The sequence below is a fragment of the Pteropus alecto genome, unplaced genomic scaffold, assembly GCF_000325575.1.
Source record: "Pteropus alecto unplaced genomic scaffold, ASM32557v1 scaffold402, whole genome shotgun sequence".
In the NCBI taxonomy this organism is placed as follows: Eukaryota; Metazoa; Chordata; class Mammalia; order Chiroptera; family Pteropodidae; genus Pteropus; species Pteropus alecto.
In genome coordinates this window covers 169,894-192,083 of record NW_006432940.1, presented here as the reverse complement: position 1 = coordinate 192,083, position 22,190 = coordinate 169,894, and the positions used below count along the sequence as shown (strand labels likewise).

Here is a 22,190-nt window from a genome sequence, read left to right as displayed (position 1 = left end):
GTCTTCTTTGAGAGGCACAACCTAGGAGATTTCACCCCCGGGCAGTTTGCAGAACAATGCTGGCCCTTCAGCAAGCTTCTGCTTTCCTGGTTCTGTTCCTTGCAGCTTTTCTGCCCCCACCACAGTGTGCTCAGGACCCAGCCATGGTGCACTACATCTACCAGCGCTTTCGAGTCTTGGAGGTAGGTGGCATCTGTGCACCTGATACTGGAACATGCCTCCTAGAAGTCACCTTATGTTACCCTATGCTTTCCTATCTACTGGGATGCATTTACTGCAGTAATAAATGATAAATATTGCTTAAGTTACACTTAAAATTTTTTATATTCCAGTGGTTTTGAGCACCAGAGTCCAGACTGCACCATTCCTGGACTTTGAGCAGGGCTTCCCTCTGCAGTTTTTCTCATCTGTAAAATGGGGATGAAAATTGAATTTACCTCCTAAAGCTATTCTGAAGATTTAATAAATTGATCTATGCTTAGAACGTTGCCTGACATGCTGGTAAATGTCCAAAATGTTATTCAGAGTTCAATTTTTAAAATACAAAAACTTAAAAATTTGGTCACTTTTCTTCATTTTTACTATATCAGGATGATGGCCAACTTTAGCTTTTCTTTTTGTCTTTTTCTGAGAAACCATTAGGTCACTATAAAAAGTCACAATATTATTGTACCAAGAAGCAGTCTTAGCTTTTGCCAAACTGGATTTGGATTTAGAAATGAGCAGATTTCAGCAATGTTAAACAGAGAAGAAGTGTTTGGGCCCTCTTCTCATATGTTGCAGCTACAGTTTCATTAAAATTTGCAAAACCCAAAACTTTTCCTGCACGAACTGGCTCCCGCGGACAAATATAACCCTCTGCCCTAGCCTTTGACACAACCCTGGTGTGGACATTGACTCTTTCATACTTAATTGCCTAGCTTTTGTACAAGTTAAATTTTGATAAAATATTTATCTTCTTTCAAAGACACTCTTATCTCCAATATTTATTTTCAATATTTTCCTGAAAAATCTTAAAGTCCAAGTTATTTGGTCATCTAGTTACAGTCAGGGTTAAATAATTCCACAGAGTGGCCAAACACATTGTCTAATGTTGTCCAGCTAACATGCTGAGGCCTAGAGGTGGTGAATGAAATGCTCTCAAGCCAGGGGCCTCTTGCTGCTTCTTTACTTGCTATCTCCTCAGACACTTCCTCCCCCGTCTCACCTCCTTAAAAGTGCCAGAATTAGGTTCAATCATTACGTTTAGCACAGAGTTACTCAACATTTTAAGAAATATATTTATATATGTATGAATAAATGCATGCAAACTCTTAAAAAATGATACATTCTAAGTATCAATAATAGTATTTTGAGTTAAAAAATTGTGGGTGATTTTTATTTCCCCCCTTTTTGGTTATTTTTACTTTTAAAATCTTTATGGATGATAGCTATTTTATTACTATAAAAAATTGTAATTTCAGTAACTATCAATAATTTGGCAATTTGTTTTCTGACCGAAGCAAGGACTGGAAAAATGTACCCAAGAGACAAGGGCATACATTCAAGACTTCCGTGAGTTCTCAAAAAACATATCTGCTATGCTGGGAAGATGTCAGACCCACACAAGTGAATATAAGAGTGCAGTGGACAACTTGGCAATGAGAGTCGAACGTGCCCAACGGGAGATTGACTATCTAGAGTACCTGCGAGCAGCTGACGTGTGCATAGAATCAGAGGACAAAATGCTGGCAGAAAAGCTAGTCCAAGATGCCGAAGAAGAAAAAAAGATCCAGACTCTGCTGAATGCAAGTAAGAGAGCTTTGTCTTTTATACTCTTCTAGGGACTGTCACTCAGACACTTGGTGCAGGACGAGTCTGCCCGAGAATCAAAGAAAGAGCTGGATGTGTGCCCATGCTGGGAGGGAAATCTTAGCAGGGAACAAGTGTCCAAAGGAAAATCCATTCTCAGAGAATAGTTTTTCCTTTCACAGGGAGTTCCTAAAGGTCGCATAGAAGGTCAGGGCTACAGTGTCAGAGGTCAGCCCAAGAAAGGCATCTTCTGATAGACCTTGGTTTGGCAGAGGCAAGTGGTCCCAGATCCTTTCAGGGAGAGTGACAGTGCTCTGAGAATAGGGAGAGGCTGCAAATATGCCAGGCAGCAGCCAACCCTCAGGCCTGGAGACTACAGTGAATTATTATTGTGCGTGCTGTTGGGATGGTGATATCCGGGGAGTTTGTCTCCTATCTTGTGATCCATCGGAATCACTTTCAAGCCATTAAGAAAAATGTTTAGGAACTCAAATATAATAACAAGTATCAAGCAACAAAAAACATACAAGAGAAGGAAAATGTCCTATGCATGAATTCACTTTATTAAAGCAGTGAGGGAGACTGGCTCAGAGTCCGTATTCTGAGATAGTTTTACTACAAACAGGAAAACTTTGTTTATAGACTAATTAAATCTGCTCCAAATTTGAAAAACTCCATCAGGGACATAAGACATAAGCTGAGTGCCATTGTTGTGTTAAGGGTTCCAAATATCTTTTCAATGTAATTCTTATAAGAACTCCATAGGTCTTCTTAAATGAGGTGACAATGGATCTGAGTTTTGAACAAAGAAATCAGAGAAGAATGTGCAGAGCACACACCTGGAATGATGGGCAGCTAATCTATACCCCATTCACAGAAGACACCGAGACCATGGGCCAGAGAGCCCTGCACTCCATTCTGAATGCTGCTATCATGATCAGTGTTATTGTTATGACTATTCTCCCAGTCAATCTATATAAATACAGGTGCTACAAGGTGAAAAAAAAAATGATGGCATAACATGTCAAAGGCATGAGAATATGTAACACTTTGACATATAGAGACCTGCAGATATGGCTGAGTAGACCTCTATGGGGCAGTGAGTATAGGAGAGCAAGATTGAAGAGTTCAGCAGAATCTAGATAACAAAAGACCTTGCATGCTAAGTTAACGGGGTTGGACTTAACTTGGGAAACTATAGAGAACCACTGAAAAATTTTAAGCAGGGGCATGACATGAAGGGAGAGGGAAAGACTAGAGAAGGAGACCCAGTCAGGGGGATACTGCAGTAATTTGGGCAACAAGTGGTGGAGTCTGCATTAAGTGTAGGTGAGATGGAGACGAGCAGATGGATTTGAGAGCCACTAAGAGTTGAAATCCACATGGCTTGGTGACTGATCATTAAAAGTGAAGTGAGCGAGAAGGACACATCCAGGATGCTTCCTGGGTTTTTGGCTTAGGCTATGGGGTGGTTGGTCTGAAATATGTTGAGATAGGAAACCAAAGAGGAGTTTTAGAGCTCCTATTACTCTACATTTGGTGGGGGGAGGGTGGGGTGCGGGTGGAGGGAGTAATTATTACTCTGAAATCTTCTAGTTTACTTATTTGCTCACTGCTTGTTTTCTGCCTCTGCATTTAGAATGTCATCTTTATGAGAGCCTAGATCCTGCATTTCATATTCAATGCTGTGTCCCAGTACCTAGCATAGTGTTTATGTTCATCGAACATTTGTCAGTAAATAACCAAGTGAATAAATGAGTGAATGGATGGAGAGCTTATCAGCACAGACAGAGGGGCTATTAGGCTTTGAAAGCAAAGAGAAGATCTTATCTCTGGGTCAGAAGGCAGAGAGGAGGGTGCCTTATCTATGACAGAAAGCAATTGACTGAGTTGGTCAAGTGAGTGATCCTTTTTGGCCTTGACACTGTCATGAGATGAATCGTCTGCAGAAGAAGCAACTGGGGCTAAGCATGTGGTGAGGGAAGGATGAAAGGGCAAGGATGAGCCAGCAGATGATCAATTGGAGGCTGTCTAAAAAGCTGATGGGGAGAATTGGGTGCTAAGGTGGCCCGAGCTAGAATATGCCTGAACTTTCATGCCAGGGTTCAGGCAGGACCCCAAGCCTGAACGGTTGTACTGGATTGGATCCCTGAGCTGCTCCTGGTCCCTGAACACCCTAAGCCCCTCAGGCCTTGAGGTTGCCCCTTTCCACTCTAGCTCAAGCTCAACAGAGGTCCTGAGTTTGGACTTGCTGCTTGTTCAACCCTCATCCTCTGCCTTATCCCTCAGACACCTGAGGCCTGAAATATTCCCACTCCCAGCTCCGGGGTGAGTGAAAATTTCTCTTTTAACTTTCCAGAGATTGCTCTTTTCATGACAGTTGCCTCTGGGACCCTTATTTGGTGATTTGTTGGTTTGTGATTAGCAACCACATTTTGCCCTCCACTGTTGGATGGGCCCTGTGCTACACAGTAGGGATGGAGGAGTGAGTAGAACATGCTACATCCTGCACTAGCTTTCCTACTGCTTCTTTACCTCTGGTCTTACCTCCTACAATTCAACTGCTATCATGCAGACCTTCCCACAACACAAAATGGATCATACTACTCCTCTGGGTAGAATTTTAGTATGTATGTATGTATGTATGTATGTATGTATATATGTCATTCACCATCAATTACCAGCAACAAAAAAAATTCATTTGAATCTCTTAGCCTTTTTCATGGGGGAAGGCCTTCACGAAGTGGCCCAAGCTCACCTCCAGCTTCTTCTACTCTCATAACTTACCCATATGCAGTTGCATTTAAAAACATAAATATTGTTTTTTCTACCCATCTATTATAACTCAAAAATGCTGCAGATTCTGCATGAAGACCTCCCTCTACCTCTAGGCAGATCGGCTCATTTCATTCCATCCTCCAAGGGAGCACTGACACTTCCAACCACACACATCTGTGTGTATTTGATTCCTCAATGAGACCATGAACATATTAACATCTTAATTCCTGCATTGGTAAGGGCGTCTCATGGAGGAGGCTGCAAAAATTATCTATAGCAGAGATGCTGATGGCAGGACCCTCGGAGTTTAGATGGGGAAAGACAAACCTGTAAATGATCACAAGCATATGATTAGTGCTCCTTGGCCTGTTATTTTCAGAGGTTCTCTGCCCAGAGAGAGACTTTGGGATGCCAGTTTGTTTCCCTGCCCTGCACTGTTTCGAATTTTACACACTGTGCCCATCTCCCACTTTTTTGCCATTTCTGTTAATAATTATATCTATCTTAGTATTCTAATGCTGTGTTACAAATTAGCACCAATTTAGCAGCTTAAAACAGTACACATTTATTATGTCAGAGTCTCTGTGGTTCAGGAATCCAGGCACAACTTAGCGGGACCCTTTGTTCAAGGTCAAGGTGTCAATTGGGCTACATTCTCACCTGAAGCTCAGGGTTTTCTTTCAAGCTCACCAAGGTTGTTGGCAGAATTCACTTTCTAGTGGTTGTAAGACCTAGGCCCTCAGCTTCTAGAAGCCACCCTTCTCCATAGGCAGCTCACAAAGTGGCTGTTGCTGCTTCAAGACCAGGAGAGTGCCTCTCTTCAGGAAGTGCACAGTTCCTCTTTTAAGAATTTTTATCTAATTTAAGGCAGGCCCACTCATGATAATTTTTATTTTGATTAACTCAAAGTCAACTGATTTGGGACCTTAATTATAGCTGCAAAATCCTTTCAGCTTTAACTTATAATGTAATCTAGTCAAGGAGTGTTATTCTATCTTATTGCCAGGTCCTGCCCTCAATCAAGGGGAGGCGATTATGTAGGGTGTGTTTACCAGGGGATAGGAATCTTGGGGGCCATCTTAAAATTCTGCCAACCAAGTTGCCCTATTCTGCTAGGCCCAGCTGGTGCTACTAATTATCTGTATCCACCCTGTTCCTACAAGTCTCCCACCTTTCTGTCTTCTAACCTTGGCCTGCAGAGACTGAGCCAGCTGTAGAACTTCCACTAAAATCTTTAGACTCAAGTCAGCAGTCTTGTATGGGCAAACACCCTGGGATTGTGGGATAGGGAGGGGTCGCCAGAGGTCACATCACAGGGTTTCATTCATACATGCACTCTGTCTTTGAAAGTTTCTTCAGAAAACCTGCAAGAAGGGAATAATGCAACTTCCTTGGAAAATTCAACCTTGTATCTCAAGAGTGGACCAGAAAATTCTAACATCAGTCTAACATCAGTCTAAATGATTTTTATTTATTCTAGGAATGTTTCTTGGGCAACTCTGAAGGGCCAGATACTGGGGATAATTAATAAGATAGTGTTGCTCTGTAATTAAGCCATTCCCTATAGAGTTGGTCTTATCTTCAACCTTGAATTAGAGAAGATCCCCAAAGATGTTCATATGAGGCCCACAATCCCAGGGATGTTTGGGGGTTACATAAAATTCTTAGGATCTTAATTCTAACACACATTCATACCCCCTCTCTTTCTCCCTCCTCTCTCTTTCACATGCACATGTGTGTGCCTACACACACACACACACACACACACACACACACACACACACTTTAGAATGCAATGAGTGAAAGTTATTTGAATACAATTTTATATTTAAAAAATCATTCCCTGGTTTTGATTCTTTAATTCTTATTCATATAAAGATATTTTGTATTGTACTTGACAATTTATGGCAAAACACCATTGCCTCAGATACCCAGATTGGGAACTTATCTCACTAAAAGTCCCATTCCCCAGCCTGCATTCTCATGTGGATAAGAGTATTAACCTCTTTTTAACTTGTAAATAGCTTGAAGAAAAATTCTCAAAGCAGTCAAAACAAGACATTATAGCAGATTTTATTTTATTTACTGTTTTATTTAGTCCAGCTCCTTTTATTACAAGGGTGCATGCAAATTACTTCAAGTAACCCTCTCCCTGCTGAATTAAATAACTCATATCTTTTGTTAGATCATATTTGGAAGAAGAAAGTCTGTGCTGCAAATTTAAATGCCTGTAGGATCCACTCAGGTAATAAATGTACATGCCTCATATTCAAAGCCATTAAAAACAAAACAAAATATAAAACAAACAAAGAAGCAAATAAAAATCCCACTGAAAGCCAAATTAAACATATCTGTGAACCAACTCCCAGCGCCCATTAGTTTGTGAAGAGTGGAACAAAATATTAAATACATTTGCAACCAATATATTTACCACAAAGGAGAGAATTGAGAACATATACACAAGTAGGAGCATAAGAGAGTATGAGAGTGCTTGTATGTGCATGTGCATATGTGTGTGGACACTCACACACACTCTTACACATTCTCCATCCAGAAGTTGCTGCATTCACGGGCCACCAATGCTGGAGGTAAGTATACAGCTTACCCTGTGCTGTCTCCTGGAGAGTACAATAGGTCACTGTGCTGGGTCCAGAAAGGCCCATGTACACAGCACTTCCTTTGTTTATCCACCTGGAAGGGTTAGAGTGTACAAGGGTACCTCTAGTCACTATGGATACTAACAGAAGGTCCCAAAGTTGTTCTAGCTTATGGCGTTTGGTTCCAGGGGGAACATCCATTTATTCTCTCTATAACTCATTTGTTCATTCATTCAACAAATGTCTGACTGAATTCCAGGTATATGTTGGCATCATGCCAGGCAGTACACCTGAAACACTGAATAGGATAACATCCTTGCCCTCAAAAAGCTTACAGTCAAGCGGGGAAGCCATCTAAATGAACCCAGGATAACAGGTGGAGGGCGACTGTTCTGATGGAGGATGTCACAGAAGGACAAGGGGAAGATATTAAGCAATTAAGGAAGGGGGGACTGTGGAATCTGGAAAATAACCCTCAATCTTAGTTTTAGTAATGGAAAAGAACCAATCAAATGGTGAATAAAGAGCGCTTCAAGTAAGCAAATGGAACAGCATGTGGAGGCGCAAAGGCCGAATCGGGCTTAGTGATCAGTAGAGCTCAGGTGAAGGAGGATGTCATGGAGGAGAGATGAAAAAACCAGACAAGAGCTAAGCTCTTCTGTGCTAAGCCAGTTCACACATTCAAGCTGTGAGGAGTAAAAATAATATGAATAATAACGGCTAATATTTATTGAGTGTTTCTAATGTACCACGTAATCTTTAAGAATTTTATATATCTTATTGGATTATATCATCTAATTCTCACAACAGCCCTATGAGATAGGCCTTATAATTATCTCCCATTTATATGTGAGGAAATCAGTGTACTGAAAGGATAAGCAATTATCTGAAGTCTCATAGCTAATTGGTGCCAGAGCTGGGATTCAAACCACGAAAGGCTGACTCCTGCCATCCATCTCTCTCGTCATGCTGTCCTGCTGGTTAGTGGTAAGAATGGGAATGTCAGGGCTCAGACGGAGGTTTTAGAAAGGTCATTCTGGCCGTAGTACATAGAATGGACTGCAGTAAGGGAGGCTGAGTGCACACAGGAGCGAGAGACTGGAGGCATGGAGGTCATCCCCAGGCCTGTCACAGAGGCACTCAAGGTAGGCACCCTCTGTTCTGAAACTCGATGGCTGCACCTACCAGGCCCAACTGCTTCCGATCTTGCTGTGGGACACACATGAAGACCACGTCAGTTCTCTTGATTGCTGTTTGATGATGATTCCTACCCACAGACAGTTTCATTTAAATTATTCTTTTAAACCCTGGCCTAGAAAGGTCAATTTTCTTCCCCTACCTTCTTGGTTTTTAATTCCCTGAGTTTTCTTCATTAACTCTTAAACTACAATACTCCTTTCCTTTGCTCTCTATTCTTTCACTTAACAGAAGCGTTCCATACATTTCTGTGCTAGAAATCTCAGGGGCATCTCTTTGGTCCTCGTCTGGCCAGTCACCATATCTAGTAGATTCTTCCTTCTGAATCTCTCTCAAATTTATTTTTTTTCATCTGCAACAGCTCTCTCATCATCTCTGGTCTTGATTACTGCAAGAGTCTCCTAACTGATCTTCCAGCTGTCTGTTTCTTGCTGTTTCAGGGTTTCCTCCTATATTGCCACTGGGGTCATCTTGCTACAATTAGTGCAACTTTGCTTTATCAATTTTTGCTGGCAACTGAAACCTATGGGCTAAAGAAACTCCATAAAATAACATAAAGGAATCCCTTACAACCTGACCCCAACCTAGCTTTTTAAAAGTAATTTTTGTTATTCTCTATGAAACTAACACCTGCTGATTGAATAGAAACCAGGAACATTATATGTGCTATATTTATTGTATTTACTTTTATTGTAAAAGTAGATAAGCCAACAACTGAACACAGCAACTTTGAATATTTCTCAACTTTGTCTTGTGCCACTACTGCCTATCTCCATCTACCTGATGCTCTATGCTGTGTCTGATCTGCTATTCTGAAAACATAAAGCATACTTCATGCGTCCCTGCATTATGCATGCCGTGTTTCTTAAGTCTATCGCAGTGCCTGGAACAGAGTAGAAGTCAATATTTTCTGACCTTGAGGAGTAGTTTATTATAAAGTGGAGGCAACTATTTTCCAGAGATTGCATTAAGCCCTTTTATCTGTTATCTTGTCCAAGCCCACCCACGGCAATAATGCTGCTAGGTAGATACCATTATGACTTCCTTTCAGATGAAGAAACCATGTCTCAGAGTGTTTCATGGAGCCCCATCTTTCTCCCACATTTCTGCTATATCCAGTGTACGCACCACCCTGAGACATACTAGATTCATCTCAGCCTTCATTTCTGCTCACCATCCCTTCACCCTCACCCTGTGTCAGTTATCTGTCGCCACAGTAATGCTGTTTAACAAACCACTCTGAAACTGAGTGGTTAAAAAAATAATCATTGATTATTTCTAAGGAGTCTACAGGGCAGCTGGCAGTTCCGTTGGTCGGGGCCAGGCTTGGGCGCTCTCAGCTGGTTTCCCTAGTGGCACGTTGCCTAGGGGATGGCTGGTTGAGGATGGCCTCAGCTGAGATAGCTTGGATCTCCTCTATGTGGTCTGATCTTTTAGAAGGCAAATCTAGGCTTGTTCTAATGATGGGGACAGACATCTGAGAAGCGGGGCACAAGTACATAAAGGTCTGGTCGCTTTTACCAAATTCTTTTGGGCAAAGCAAGTTCCAAGTCTGGCTCTTGAGCCCAACTTTCCAGTAGAACCTCTAATAGTATCTAACAAGGCTTTTGGTCTTGACACTCCCAAAGACAGGCAGTAATCAAAACAGGCTTTTAAATATGCAAATTTCTATATGAAAGTGGTGAATCAGGCATTAGTGAGATGGATGGTTTTGAGATGAGATTGAAGAACCAGTGAGAGGGCTGGTGCAAAGTTCAGATTCAGGAGAGCAGGCCCTAGACTTTGAGAAAGGATCACAGAACAGGATGAGTGAGGTTTATCTCACAGGAAGAGTCCATGGTGCAATTAATTTCCAAATGACTTTGTTTTCTAATCAGGCAAATGGGAGAATGGCAGTACCACACATAGAAATTGAGAACATTTCCTTCCTTCTTAGTTAAGAATATTACAGGAAACACACACACACACACACACACACACACACACACACACACACACACTATGCAAAAAGCCCCAGACAAACAACCAGCTCGATTTTTAAATGAAAAATAAATAAAAACAAGAAGTTGATAATTATAACCTTGGAACGCCTAAATTTTGCCACAGTTGGATAATTGATACAAAATGGAGCTGTCTGACCAGAACCCCGCCAAAGACGATCCCACTCCCACGCTTCGCTTCCCATGAGTGAGTGTTGGCCAGCTGCACCCTCTGGGACAGCATTTTCAAACTTTTAGCTTCAGGAGCCCTTTACATTTAAAAAAAATTATTCAGGACCCCAAAGAATTTTGTTGGCATGGATTATATCTATTGGTATTTACCTTATCCATAATTAGAATATAGAAATTATAATATGTGCCAGATGCTGTTATAGGACAGCAGTAAATATAGCAAAGCCCTGCCCTCATGGGGTTTACATCGTATTGAGGAGAATCAAACAATAACTATAAGTTAACAGAGAAATTTATAACATGTCAGTAGAAGATAGGATACTATGGAGGAAAATCAGCTAAGGTAAAGGGGTTATGAAGAGCTGGCCTTTTCTGAAAGGAGGCATCTGAAGGAGATTGGCTGTGTTGGACTCCAACCCTAGGGACCCCACAGTGGATGCAGGCTAAACTCATGCTCACACATCTTTCAGCTTCATGCACTCCCCCAAAGTTCTCAGTTCAACGTCATCGAGCAGCGCACGGCCATACAAGCAACCAGCTATGCATCATCTGTTTTCTTCCTCACCATCTATTGCTAATCACCAATAAAGACAAGCTGTCAGAGCTCCGTACTGGGTGCTGGAAACCTAGAAAACTCCCTGATATAGATTTACTAAAGAGTTCTGTGTAATTCTATACGTTGGTTTTGGTGAATTTATTGTAATCCAGGCCCTGTTTAAGCCTTGGATTCACAGCTCTGCAAAGCCGAATCCTCCTATGGCTCGCTGAGTACCATTTCATACAAGCCAGTCTTCCTGTCTTTCTGCCATTCATCCACCCAGGCACACAGACACTGACATAGCACCTGCTAATGTCTACATATACCTTTTGCTATTTGAATTGATTTGATTTCTAACATGAGTTGGAATAGCAAGTTTGGACACTAACTAATACTGCATTATCTGAATCAAATTAATTCCTGAATTTGGATGGTAAGCAGCAAGAGATTGTATAGGAAGGAGCTATGTATTGTATCCCAAGCACTGTGGATAAAATGACAAATAAGACACAGTCCTTGTCTAAAGTGCTTGAGAGGAAACAAAGTAAATGAGCAATTCCAATTCAGGATGCTAACTGCCCTGGAAGAGGGGGCTGCACAGGATGCTTTGGACACAGAAGGAACAATCAACGGTTCTGAAGGAGTCAGAATATTTTTTAAAAGATGAAGGATACCAATTTAGAGAAAGTGAGCTAAGGAAAAGTATGGGCAAAGTCTAAAACTTGTGAGAGGCCATGGCAAGTCTGGTGACTAGTGACCAGTCCAGTGTGGTGAGGAAGTGACAAAAGAGAAGGTCAAACAAAGGACCTTAAGTGCCATGCTGAGATGTCTGAAACTTATCCTATGGGCAAAAAGCATGAAACAGTCCCGATTTATAGAATAATTTGTCCATGTTGACAATTTTATTATAATAGCTTGAAGCTTTATAATGGACTACTTGTCTGAGAGCTGTCATTTTTGTCATCCCTGTGTCTAACATTATACCTGTCACTTGATAGGCATAGACAAATATTAACATGAATATAGTTCAGGTGGTTGAAAAAGTCAAGTCTCACAACAGAGAATTTCATGAAGCAGTCAAAACTTTCGTGGCTTTGCAGGAATTCTCTTTTCAATGAATTCATCACTGTTCTTCCCAAGCAAACCTGCCCTCCCTTCTCTGTCACTATCTCATGCATTCTGTCACTCCATCCTTGAGTCTGGTTTATTGCTAAAACCTGGTTTCTCTTTTCATACCCATCACTATTTAGATATCTCTCATCTAGATTATAATTATAGACTCTCTACCCATCTCTCTGTGTCCCTCTCTCCTATCTCTACCCCCACCCCTATATCCCCTACTCCTTCCACTCCTCCCCACCCCATCCATTCTTTACTAACATTGAGACGATGTTTTTAAAACATAACTACTATTGAGTCACTCCCCTAGAGAGGGACAAGTCTCACCAGGTTTAGGGAGTGTTGCTATTAAATAAGGGGGAAAATATATATTTTTAAAATTCAAATAAGTGATCTTTGTATGTGAATTCACTGTGAGGCCTTGGACCAAAATCTATCCTAATTGCTTGTTTGCAATTTTGCCTGAGGGGAAAATCACAGGTTTTTTTTTTTCTTCATTCTCTGGTTTGCAGGTGGAACCATGCATGTCATTGTGTCTGTTAAATCATTTGCATCTTGGCTGGACTCAAAGGTTTTAAATTTATTTCCTTTCCTTCCTTTTCCTCCTGTTAATTATCTCTTCTCAGGAGAAGAACAGCAGGGAGTCTTAACTTACCATTTTCCTCAAACGCTGGAAGTGTATTCTCTCCAGATTTCAAAAGAAGAATTTATAAAAACTAAAAAGTACATACCGTGGAAAAACTATAGAGAGCATCCAGCCTAAAACCCTCATTTTACAGCTGTGAAAGCTAAGGCTGGATTGACAAAGGGACTTTTAAGGAGACACAGAGAACCAGAGACCAAGTTCAGATCACTCAGGTCTGAGTCTCAGTCCCAGGTTCCCTCTATTAAAGAAGGGATAGGATAAGCAGAAGGGAACACATGGGGAAAATTCTGCTTTGTTTTTTTTTCCCCAGAACTGTGTTTCACTGATTGAAATCATCTATCAACACTCTCTTGTTTTGCTCTTTCTCCAAGGACTCTGAATTAGAAAGGAGATATAGGAGAAAGAAGAATGTTTGTGTTAGTTTCTGCTCTATTTAAAAAAATTTTTTTAGTTACGGTGGACATTTGATATTTCGCTGTATTTTAAATGAACATTTTCCTATAGGTGAGACATTGAACATATCTTGTTCTTAGACATAGTGTCTCTCCACAGCTGGGCTGCAAGCATGCTGAGTTTCCTCCCAGAAGGATAGACAGGCTGGGGCTTTTTCATCAAGGCAAATATATCACCCTGTGATTAGGTCTTAGGGAGTCCATGGCCCTTACCCATCGCTCTGTAGGCACACCCAGACTCACCCACTTTCCACCCCTTACCACCACACATATACACAGCCATCCACCATGTCCCCAGGGCTGGCTGGAGGTATCCTGGCTGGCCCTGCCTCCTGGCTCAAACTGAGCTCAGAGGATCCATGGCTGTGTGGCCAATCCCAGTAACTTAATCAAGCCTTAATATTTTCTTTTTCACTTGGGAAATGGAGATTAAAATATCTACTATTTAGGCTTATTGTGAGAACTGGATAAGTTAACGAAATAAAGTATCTATCACAGTACCAAGCACATTGTATATATTTGTAGATGTGTATTAACCTCTCAAGTCTTTGTGCTTGTTCTTCCATAGGGAACTGTTTCTGCGCTTCTCTTATAGCCCTCCTCTTCCATATTAAAGCTATCTGTGACCACTTACAGGTTTAAACCCTCATTCATTCGTCCTCTGTGATCACCAGAGAATGTGGGAAGAACAGAGCATTCACATGAGACAGACTGTACTTGTGAAACTGAAAAAAGGTTTACTGGGCCCTGGCAGAGATCAGCGCAGCCCACTCCTCCCTCTTCCATGCCACAGCCAGTAGCCCCCAAGCTCAACCTGGCAGGGGATTGATCTGTCCTTAGCTGCTCCTGAGGTATATAGGTTCCCAACTGGCCTAGGATTCTCTGCCTTCCCCAAGAGTTTAGCTTCCTGTAATACAGGCCAACCTGGATAAAGTTGACCCTGAGGCTATAGGGAAGTAACCCCTCAGGCTGGCAAAGCATGTCAGCAGCAGGGGCACATAGTGGCAACTGATCCCAAAGTCCGGCCCTGACCACAGTGGAGGCCAGGCAAGTTCTCTGGGCTTCTGGGAACAGCCAGTGATGACATGACCACTGAAAAAACTGAGCTTCCTGAGACTTGGTTCTTCTCAGCTAAGGCCGCTCCCCACTCCCGCTCCTACCATATGTTCCCTTAATGAGAACCTTGTGTAAGATTTTTAAATGAAATAATGGATTTGAAAGTATCTTAAAAGCTTTAGAGTACTTTACGAATTATTTACTTAAGACAGGACTGTGATCAGAACTCCGGATATGCAGCGCTATTTAGACTCTTAAAAAACATCTGTTTGAATGAAGCTATTTTCCTCATTAATTCAATGGGTATTTATTGAAGCCAGAAAGCACTGAGTTAGGCAGTAGTGTATAACAGTCAACATGAAGACAAAGGCCCTGCTTTTGTGGAGCTTACAGTGTAGTGGGGGAAAGAACAATAAGCTAATAAATAAAACAGATAACATTACAGAATGTGATAAGTGATCTCAAGGAAATAAGATGCTATAGGCTATAGGAGATCATATTAAATTTAGATGCAGTAGTCTCAGGAGGTCTCTTAAGAAGATGATATTAAAACTGTGATTTGAAGAATGAGTAGGGGCAGACTATGGGAAAATCAAGAAAAAAAACACTTCAGGCAGAAAGAAGCACAAGTGCAAGAGCCCTGAGGCAGAAACAAACTTGACATACTCCCAGAACAGCAAGAAAGCCAATGTACTCACAAGACAGTGAACAATGGGGAGGAGAATAGAGGATAAAGTCCCAGAGACAAGCAGCAGCCATATTATGTACGTCCTTTAGGACAGAGTAAAGGGTTAGGATTTTATTCCTAGAGTGATAGGAGAAAGAGTTTAGCAGCTCAGTCACATAATTCATGTTTTTAAGAAGATCACTCCTACTGCTTTGTGGAGAAGTTACCATAGGTGAGCAGGAGTAAAATTGGGGATTATTGCAGTGGTCTAGGCAAGAGGGGAGAATTCAAGGAGTGTAAGGGAAGAGTAAGTGGGAAGAGGGTGAGAGAAATGTAGCTGAGCATTTTAAATATAGTATCACAACTTAAAGGTAAATTTTACTATCAGAACTTACTGATGGTGGAAAAATGGAGGTAAAGGAATCAAGGATGACTTCTAGGAAAGACGCTTGGTTGATAGTTTTTGCCTGAAATAGGAAGAGTTGGGAGAAAGAGAGTTTGGAGGATAAAAGCAAGAGTTCTGCTTTGGACAGATTAAGTTTGAAGATATCTAAGTAGAAACAGGCAGTCAGGCAAATGAGTTTGGGACTAAGTAGACACCTAGATAGGATGTAGTTCCAGATACAAATTTGGAATTCGCCATTATTTAGAATTTACATGGTATTCAGAGCCATGAGATATAATGAGATGACTTGGAAAGTGATTGTAGAAAGAGGAAAGAAGAGATATGAGGACAGAGTACTTAAAGGTGGAAGATAAGAAGGAGTCAGCAAAGGATGCCAAGAAAAAATATCCAGAACAATGGAAGTACGAAGGAGGGGTACTCCAAAATCAAGAGAAGAAAGAGTTTCAAGGGGAGGTAGTGGTCAAGTACTCAAATTTTGCTGAGCCTTTGAGTAGATTGAAGACTGAGAATTGATCCTTAGATGTGGCAACGTGGAGATTGTCAGTGATGTTCACAGGAACTGAGTCAGTGGAGTGGGCAGCGGAGTTTAGGCAAGTGGAGAACTGAAGCTGTTAGAGTGGCTTAGGGGATAATTGGAGGAGTGGAAACTCCTCTGTCAAGGAGTTTTATTATAAAGTGAAACAGAGAAATGGGGCCACACTAGAAAGTTCTGTTTGTTTACTAAGGGGAATGATCCAGTAGGGAGGGAGACACTACTGAGGCAGAAGAGGGAGATAATTTCAGATGCCAAGTCCTTGAGTAGGCGAGAGGGGATTAGAGCTACTGAAAAAGTAGACAGCAGGAGGAAAAGCAGAGAATATGGGTTCAGTTGCAATAGGTTGGTGGTTGGAAAACTCATTCATTCATTCACTCATTCATTCATTTAGCAAATCTTGGCCTATGTGACAGTTGCTATCCTAGGGACAAGACATATAGCACTGAATTAACCAGATAACAAGATAAGGCTCATGCCCCCATGAGGCTTATATTCTATTGAAGGAAAGGAAGCAATAAATATTAACGAGTGAACTATGATATGCCAGATAGAAGATAAGTGCTCTGAAGAAAAATAAACTTGGGTAAGGAGGTTATGGAGAGCTGGAGAAGAGGGTTCCATTCTTTATCAGGTGGTCATAAAAGGCTTTAATGATCAGGGAGTATTTGAGTACAGACCTGAAGAAAGCAAGGGAGGAAGTCATGTAGATATCTTGGAGAAGATAGTTGGGTTGCAAGCAGAGGGAACAAAAAGTGTCAAATTCCTGAGGCACAAGTATGGTTGGCACGATGTGAGGAACAGCAAGAAGGCCAGTGTGGCTGAACCAAAGGGACTAGATGGGAGAGTTGTGGGAGACAGGGCCAGAGAGGCAGTGAAAGGAAGGGTCACATAAGGTCTCGAGGGCAAAGACTTGAGTTTTACTCTGAAGGAGATGTGAGTTTTGAGCAGACGTGACATGATCTGACTTACATTTTAAAAAGATCCCTTTGGCTGCTGTGGGGAATGGAGTATGGGAGCCAAGGACAGAAGTGTGGCCACCATATAGGAGACTATGGCAGTAATCTAGGCAGGACATAATGTAGTTCTCAGATTGCTCCTATTTTCTCAGTGAAATAAGAGGTAAGATATTCATATGAGAGTGAGGAGGGAATAGTGGAAGCTGAAGGAGAGAAGAGAAGGTATTCCAATATTAGGTGATTAATTAAGGAAATGTGGTAGAATTTCCACCCAAACAGCTGGCAGTAATGAATAGTTTGCTAAACTGCTTACTTACCTCACAATCTCTGGGACTTCTCTGGCTGTGCGCCTTTCTTCCTTGTGTCTAGTTTCTCTTCCTTCACCCTGTATCTTGTCCTCTGACTCTAGATGACCTCCAGTTGGCCTAAAGAACCTAAGCATTTATTAAGAAGAACATGACGGCCCACTGACACATCCAGCTTCCTATGCCAAAACCTTTGGAAAGACTTAAGGGAGGCCCTCAGAGTGCCCATTTCTCCTCAAGAGACTGTTAAACACTGGACTATTGTTCCACCACCTTACTCTCCTGCAGTCAATGAGGGAGGCCTATCGAGTTTCATGTTCTTATTAAGACCATCTTCTCTTACTCTTGATACAGGCCTCATCAGGATTTGAGGGAAACCCACAGAGTTCCTCATGCTTTCTAGTAAGGCCACCACTCCCTGCCTCCATGACACTGCTCACCTCACAATAGACTGCTTACCAGGGCAGTCCCAACAACAAGTTCATAATTAGAACTGATGACCCACTTTTCCTGAGTTAGCCAGTAGAACTAATCTCATCTTGATCCAAAATTCCAGGACTCTAGGGTCATGTGGAAGGCAGCATATTTAAGGTGGAAATGGATTACACCACTTCTGTCCACATCTCCTTAGACAGAACACAGGTCAGTGGTGCAACCTAAATACAAAGGGGGCTGCAAATGTGTAACCAGAGAAGAGGAGAACGAACTGGCATTTGATGAATACAGACAGACATTGTCTCTGCCATAAGCAGTCACAGAAGAAACAAGTAGGAGACACACACAGAGACGGTGGTGACACAAAGATCAAGGAGGAAGAAATCTTCAGGAAGGAAGAACTGATCAATAATGTCATGCTACAGAAAGATCAAGTAAGATATGGACATAAAAGGTCTGATTTTGCAGGTAGGAAGTGCCATAAACTGTAACATTATGAAGGGCAGTTTCTGTGAAATTATGGTGAAGAGAAAGAATGGGAGGTGAGGAAGTAGATAGAGTATAAACTATTCTGTAAGAGAATCTAGCTATATAAAATGACAGAAAGAAATAGTGAAGTAAGTAGAAAAGGGTGCTTAACTGAGGGAGAATTTTTTTTTAATAAAAGCAAGATGTTTGCAAGCTAAAGAACTAGTAATGAAGGAGAAAGTCAAGATAACAGAATGGCGATAATTCATCAAAGAAGTCTAGAAGAAGCTAGGAAAAGATGAGACCGGAGCACAAGTGAATGGATTAGTCTTGGACAGGAGGAATGACATGGCTTCGTCTAAGATGTGTGGAAGGATAACAAGCGTAGGAACAACTGAAGAAAAGTTTCTAAGTAAGGGAAAGGAAGTGAGGGAGTTCATGTCTAATGGTGTTTATTTTTCAAAGGATTAATCTGCTGAAATTATGGTATAGTTGAGGGGTGCAGATTTAAGATAGCTGCTGTGTGGAAGATGGGGGGCTAACCATGGAAAGCAATATGGTATTTAGTGCTCAGCTGAGACTGGAGATCCCTAATGTGTAGCGACACCAATATGTTCCACTGTGAAGTTTTCTTCACCAACACACAACTCTCCAAAGCAGAGACAGATGTTTGAACTGACCCAGGACCAGGGATTTTTGTAGAGTGGATATTGTGGAATAACTAGGGACTGGTGGGTGAGGGTGCTGGTGACAGAGGTATTACAGAGGTCTAGGATGGACACGAAAGGAAAGGGCTGATGGCCTGAGAGCAAAAAGAGGTCAAGGGATTGGAGGGCATGAGGGAGCAGAGGAGGCGAGAGCAATGGAGTGAGAAATGGAAGGATTAGATGTTGTTGCAGAGGATAGAATATTAGAGTTTTAGATTTCTAATGGGGACGGAACAGGTCTGGGGGATGGGAGGATCCAGGTCTGGCCATGGGAGGAGGTTGCTAAAGTGGTCTGAACGTAAGGTGCCATGGAGTTGAAGAGGCTGAAGCTCTTGATGCATATGGGGTAGTGTCCTAGAGAATAGTCAGTGATTTAGACTAGGAGTTTGATAACGTGAGATACAAAAGAAAGAAGGGATTTTGCAAGAAAGTGGAAGAATAGTCTGAAATAGCAGTGAGGAGATGGAAAAATGTAACCCCCTCTTTTCATTTCGCCTTCCTCCACCTCCTTTAGACCCTTATCATCCTGTTTGGATTATAGAAATGCTGTCCTAATTGGTTTCCCTGATTTTGGTCTCTCTCCCATGTGTCCATCATACATATGACTGCCAGCTTAATTAAATTTGTTGAATAGCCTTGACCATGTCTCCCTCTTGTTCAAAAATTTCAGTAGCTCTCTGACTATAGAATAAAATTCATATTCCTTAGCCCCTTCCTCAAGGCTCCAGGCACAGAGATGGTTTCAATCTACTACTTTGTTTTATGCATATGATTTGGGCCAATATCAAGTACTTAGCTTGTATTGACTTAAACTGTATCCTACTTTATTAACACTAATCTTAGAGAACTTTCCCAAACGTGGTTTTGTTAACTGTCAGGAATGTTCTTTCCACCTCTCTCAGAATGTCATCCTTCGAGGGCCAATTCAAATGCCGATTAGTCTCTGCCTCAAACGATATCTCTATTCTGTGTCCTTTTGTAAAAATTTCACTTTAAGCTTTATAGTCTAGTTATTCATGTATCTATTAAGCAAAAACCACTCCTAATTTATCACTGCACCTCAGGCCATTACACCCCCAGCTCATAGCTCAGTCTCTTGCCTTTTGTTGGTATCCAATGTCTGCATGCAGGCATTCATAAATAAATAAATGAATGGATGAGTAGGGCTCTTACAATGTTCTAGTGTGTTAAGGGCCAGAATCCTTCACCAGAAGATGATCTCTTTGAGGTATAAGGTATACACACACACACACACACACACACACACACACACACACGTATATATATATAGAGAGAGAATATATATATATGCACGCATGCACACACACATGTGTGTATATATATATATTCTCTCTATATATATACGTGTGTGTGTGTGTGTGTATACCTTATACCTCAATATATATATTTAGATTATCAAAAGAGTGACTATTATAGAGTAGAGAAGAGATCTGTTGCTTCAAAAATATTATGGACCAGACAACTCCAAAACTGAGTTAAAACAACAATCATTTATTCTCATGAATCTGTGGTTAGATAGGGTTTGTTATCTAGGCTGGGTTTGACTGGAGTGATTTGGTTTTGCTCCAAGTGTCCTTATCCTAACTCAGGCATGTTTTTTTTCATGGCAATGTCGGAAGTATTATTTATACCCTCAATACTTAGCACTGTTCTGAGAACATTGTAAACTTAAGAACACAGTAGATACCCAATAAAATCTTGGCAAATGGAATTGAATTAGGCAGCTTCACTTCTAAGTCGTTCTCACTGTGTTAACCCCAAGAGCTCTAGAGAGTAAAGAGGGTCTCTGATACAGCCAATAGCTGTTTATTTCCTGTCTTGAATAAAATGCCAACTTTTATAACTGGACAGTAACTCCCTTGACATAGACCCATTTATTTGTTTAATTCTTTGATTCATTGAATCATATCATAAACTGTCATTGATGTGTGTGTGATAACTTTATTCTAGACACTGAAGGAAAAAGAAAGCAATCTGTGAGAATAACAGACATCTCATGTTTATAAAGTAACCTCCCCTTTTTCTCCTGTTTGGCCAGGCTGTGACAACATGCTAATGGGCATAAAGTCTCTGAAAATAGTGAAGAAGACTATGGACACAGATGGCTCTTGGATGAAAGATGCCGTCAGCAACTCTGCAAAGGTTTATTTCTTAATTGGATCCAGAAACAACACTGTTTGGGAATTTGCAAACATGCGAGCACTCATGGAGGATAGTACCAAGCCAGGCCCCCGGAAGCTAACCTTAACACATTCCTGGCAGGGAACAGGCCAAGTGATCTACAAAGGTTTCCTATTTTTTCATAACCAAGGGACTCTCAATGAGATAATCAAATACAGTCTGCAAAAGAGGACTGTGGAAGATCAAATGCTGCTCCCTGGAGGGGCAGGCCGAGCACTGGTTTACCAGCACTCCCCATCAACTTATATTGACCTGGCTGTGGATGAGCATGGGCTCTGGGCCATTCACGCAGGGCCAGGCATCTATGGTCATTTGGTTCTCACAAAAATTGAGCCTGACACACTGGGAGTGGAACACTCATGGGACACTCCATGCAAAAGCCAGGACGCTGAAGCTGCATTCCTCTTGTGTGGGGTTCTGTATGTGGTCTATAGTTCTGGTGGCCACGGCCCCCATCGCATCACCTGTGTCTATGACCCACGGGGCACTATCAGTGAGGAGGATCTGCCCAACTTGTTCTTCCCCAGGCGGCCAAGAAGTCACTCCATGATCCATTACAACGCCAGAGAAAAGCAGCTCTATGCCTGGAATGATGGAAACCAGATCATTTACAAACTCCAGACAAAGAAAAAGCAGCCTATAAAGTAGTGCATTACAGTTGGGAAGGAGAGAACCCTGGCCTTGGAAGCTGCTCTCCAGGACATGGAGGCCACAGCCTCTTTGCAATATTGCATCCCTCTAATCACACACAGGGATAGGGTCTAGAAGCTGGAATGCATGTGCATCCTCCCAGATGTTACAGCCTTAGAGATCTTCTAAGGGGTTAGATGAGAGTCTGTCATTCAGAAAATTTCAACAACTTACATTACTCATCCAAACCTCGTGGCACTCAAGGGCTTCCACATTCCAGTCCAGCTTACTTCCAGCCCCCCTTTTTTTTTTAAACCTGCATTTACTTTAATTATACCCTACCCCACCCCAAGCAATAAGAAGTGTAGGCCACCCCCTAATACTCCTGGCTTTTCGCTGCTCTCGCCTTTGCTCAAGCTCTTTCCTCTTTTCACAGATGCCTTTTGATAGTCTTCCATTTTTACTACCCAACTAAAGTACTATTTTTTATTGATGTTTAATCTTGATCTCCCCTAGCTCTGGCTCTCCACCAAG

General features: G+C 41.7%; 1 protein-coding gene across 1 annotated transcript; it reads left to right on the top strand.

Annotated features, from left to right (window-relative positions):
• Window positions 1-56: 56 nt before the first annotated feature.
• On the top strand, window positions 57-21,674 carry OLFML1 (olfactomedin like 1). Its single transcript, XM_006907554.1, has 3 exons — window positions 57-182; window positions 1,503-1,791; window positions 20,884-21,674. Exons 1-3 carry the CDS (start codon window positions 57-59, stop codon window positions 21,672-21,674), a joined length of 1,206 nt encoding a protein of 401 aa, XP_006907616.1.
• Window positions 21,675-22,190: the final 516 nt, after the last annotated feature.

Bases quoted from the DNA above. Each gene is read 5' to 3' on its own strand.
- OLFML1 (XM_006907554.1), top strand. From the start codon at position 57: ATGCTGGCCCTTCAGCAAGCTTCTGCTTTCCTGGTTCTGTTCCTTGCA. The intron at 183-1,502 runs GTAGGTGGCATC...TTCTGACCGAAG, and splicing joins AGCGCTTTCGAGTCTTGGAG to CAAGGACTGGAAAAATGTAC. The intron at 1,792-20,883 runs GTAAGAGAGCTT...CTGTTTGGCCAG, and splicing joins CCAGACTCTGCTGAATGCAA to GCTGTGACAACATGCTAATG.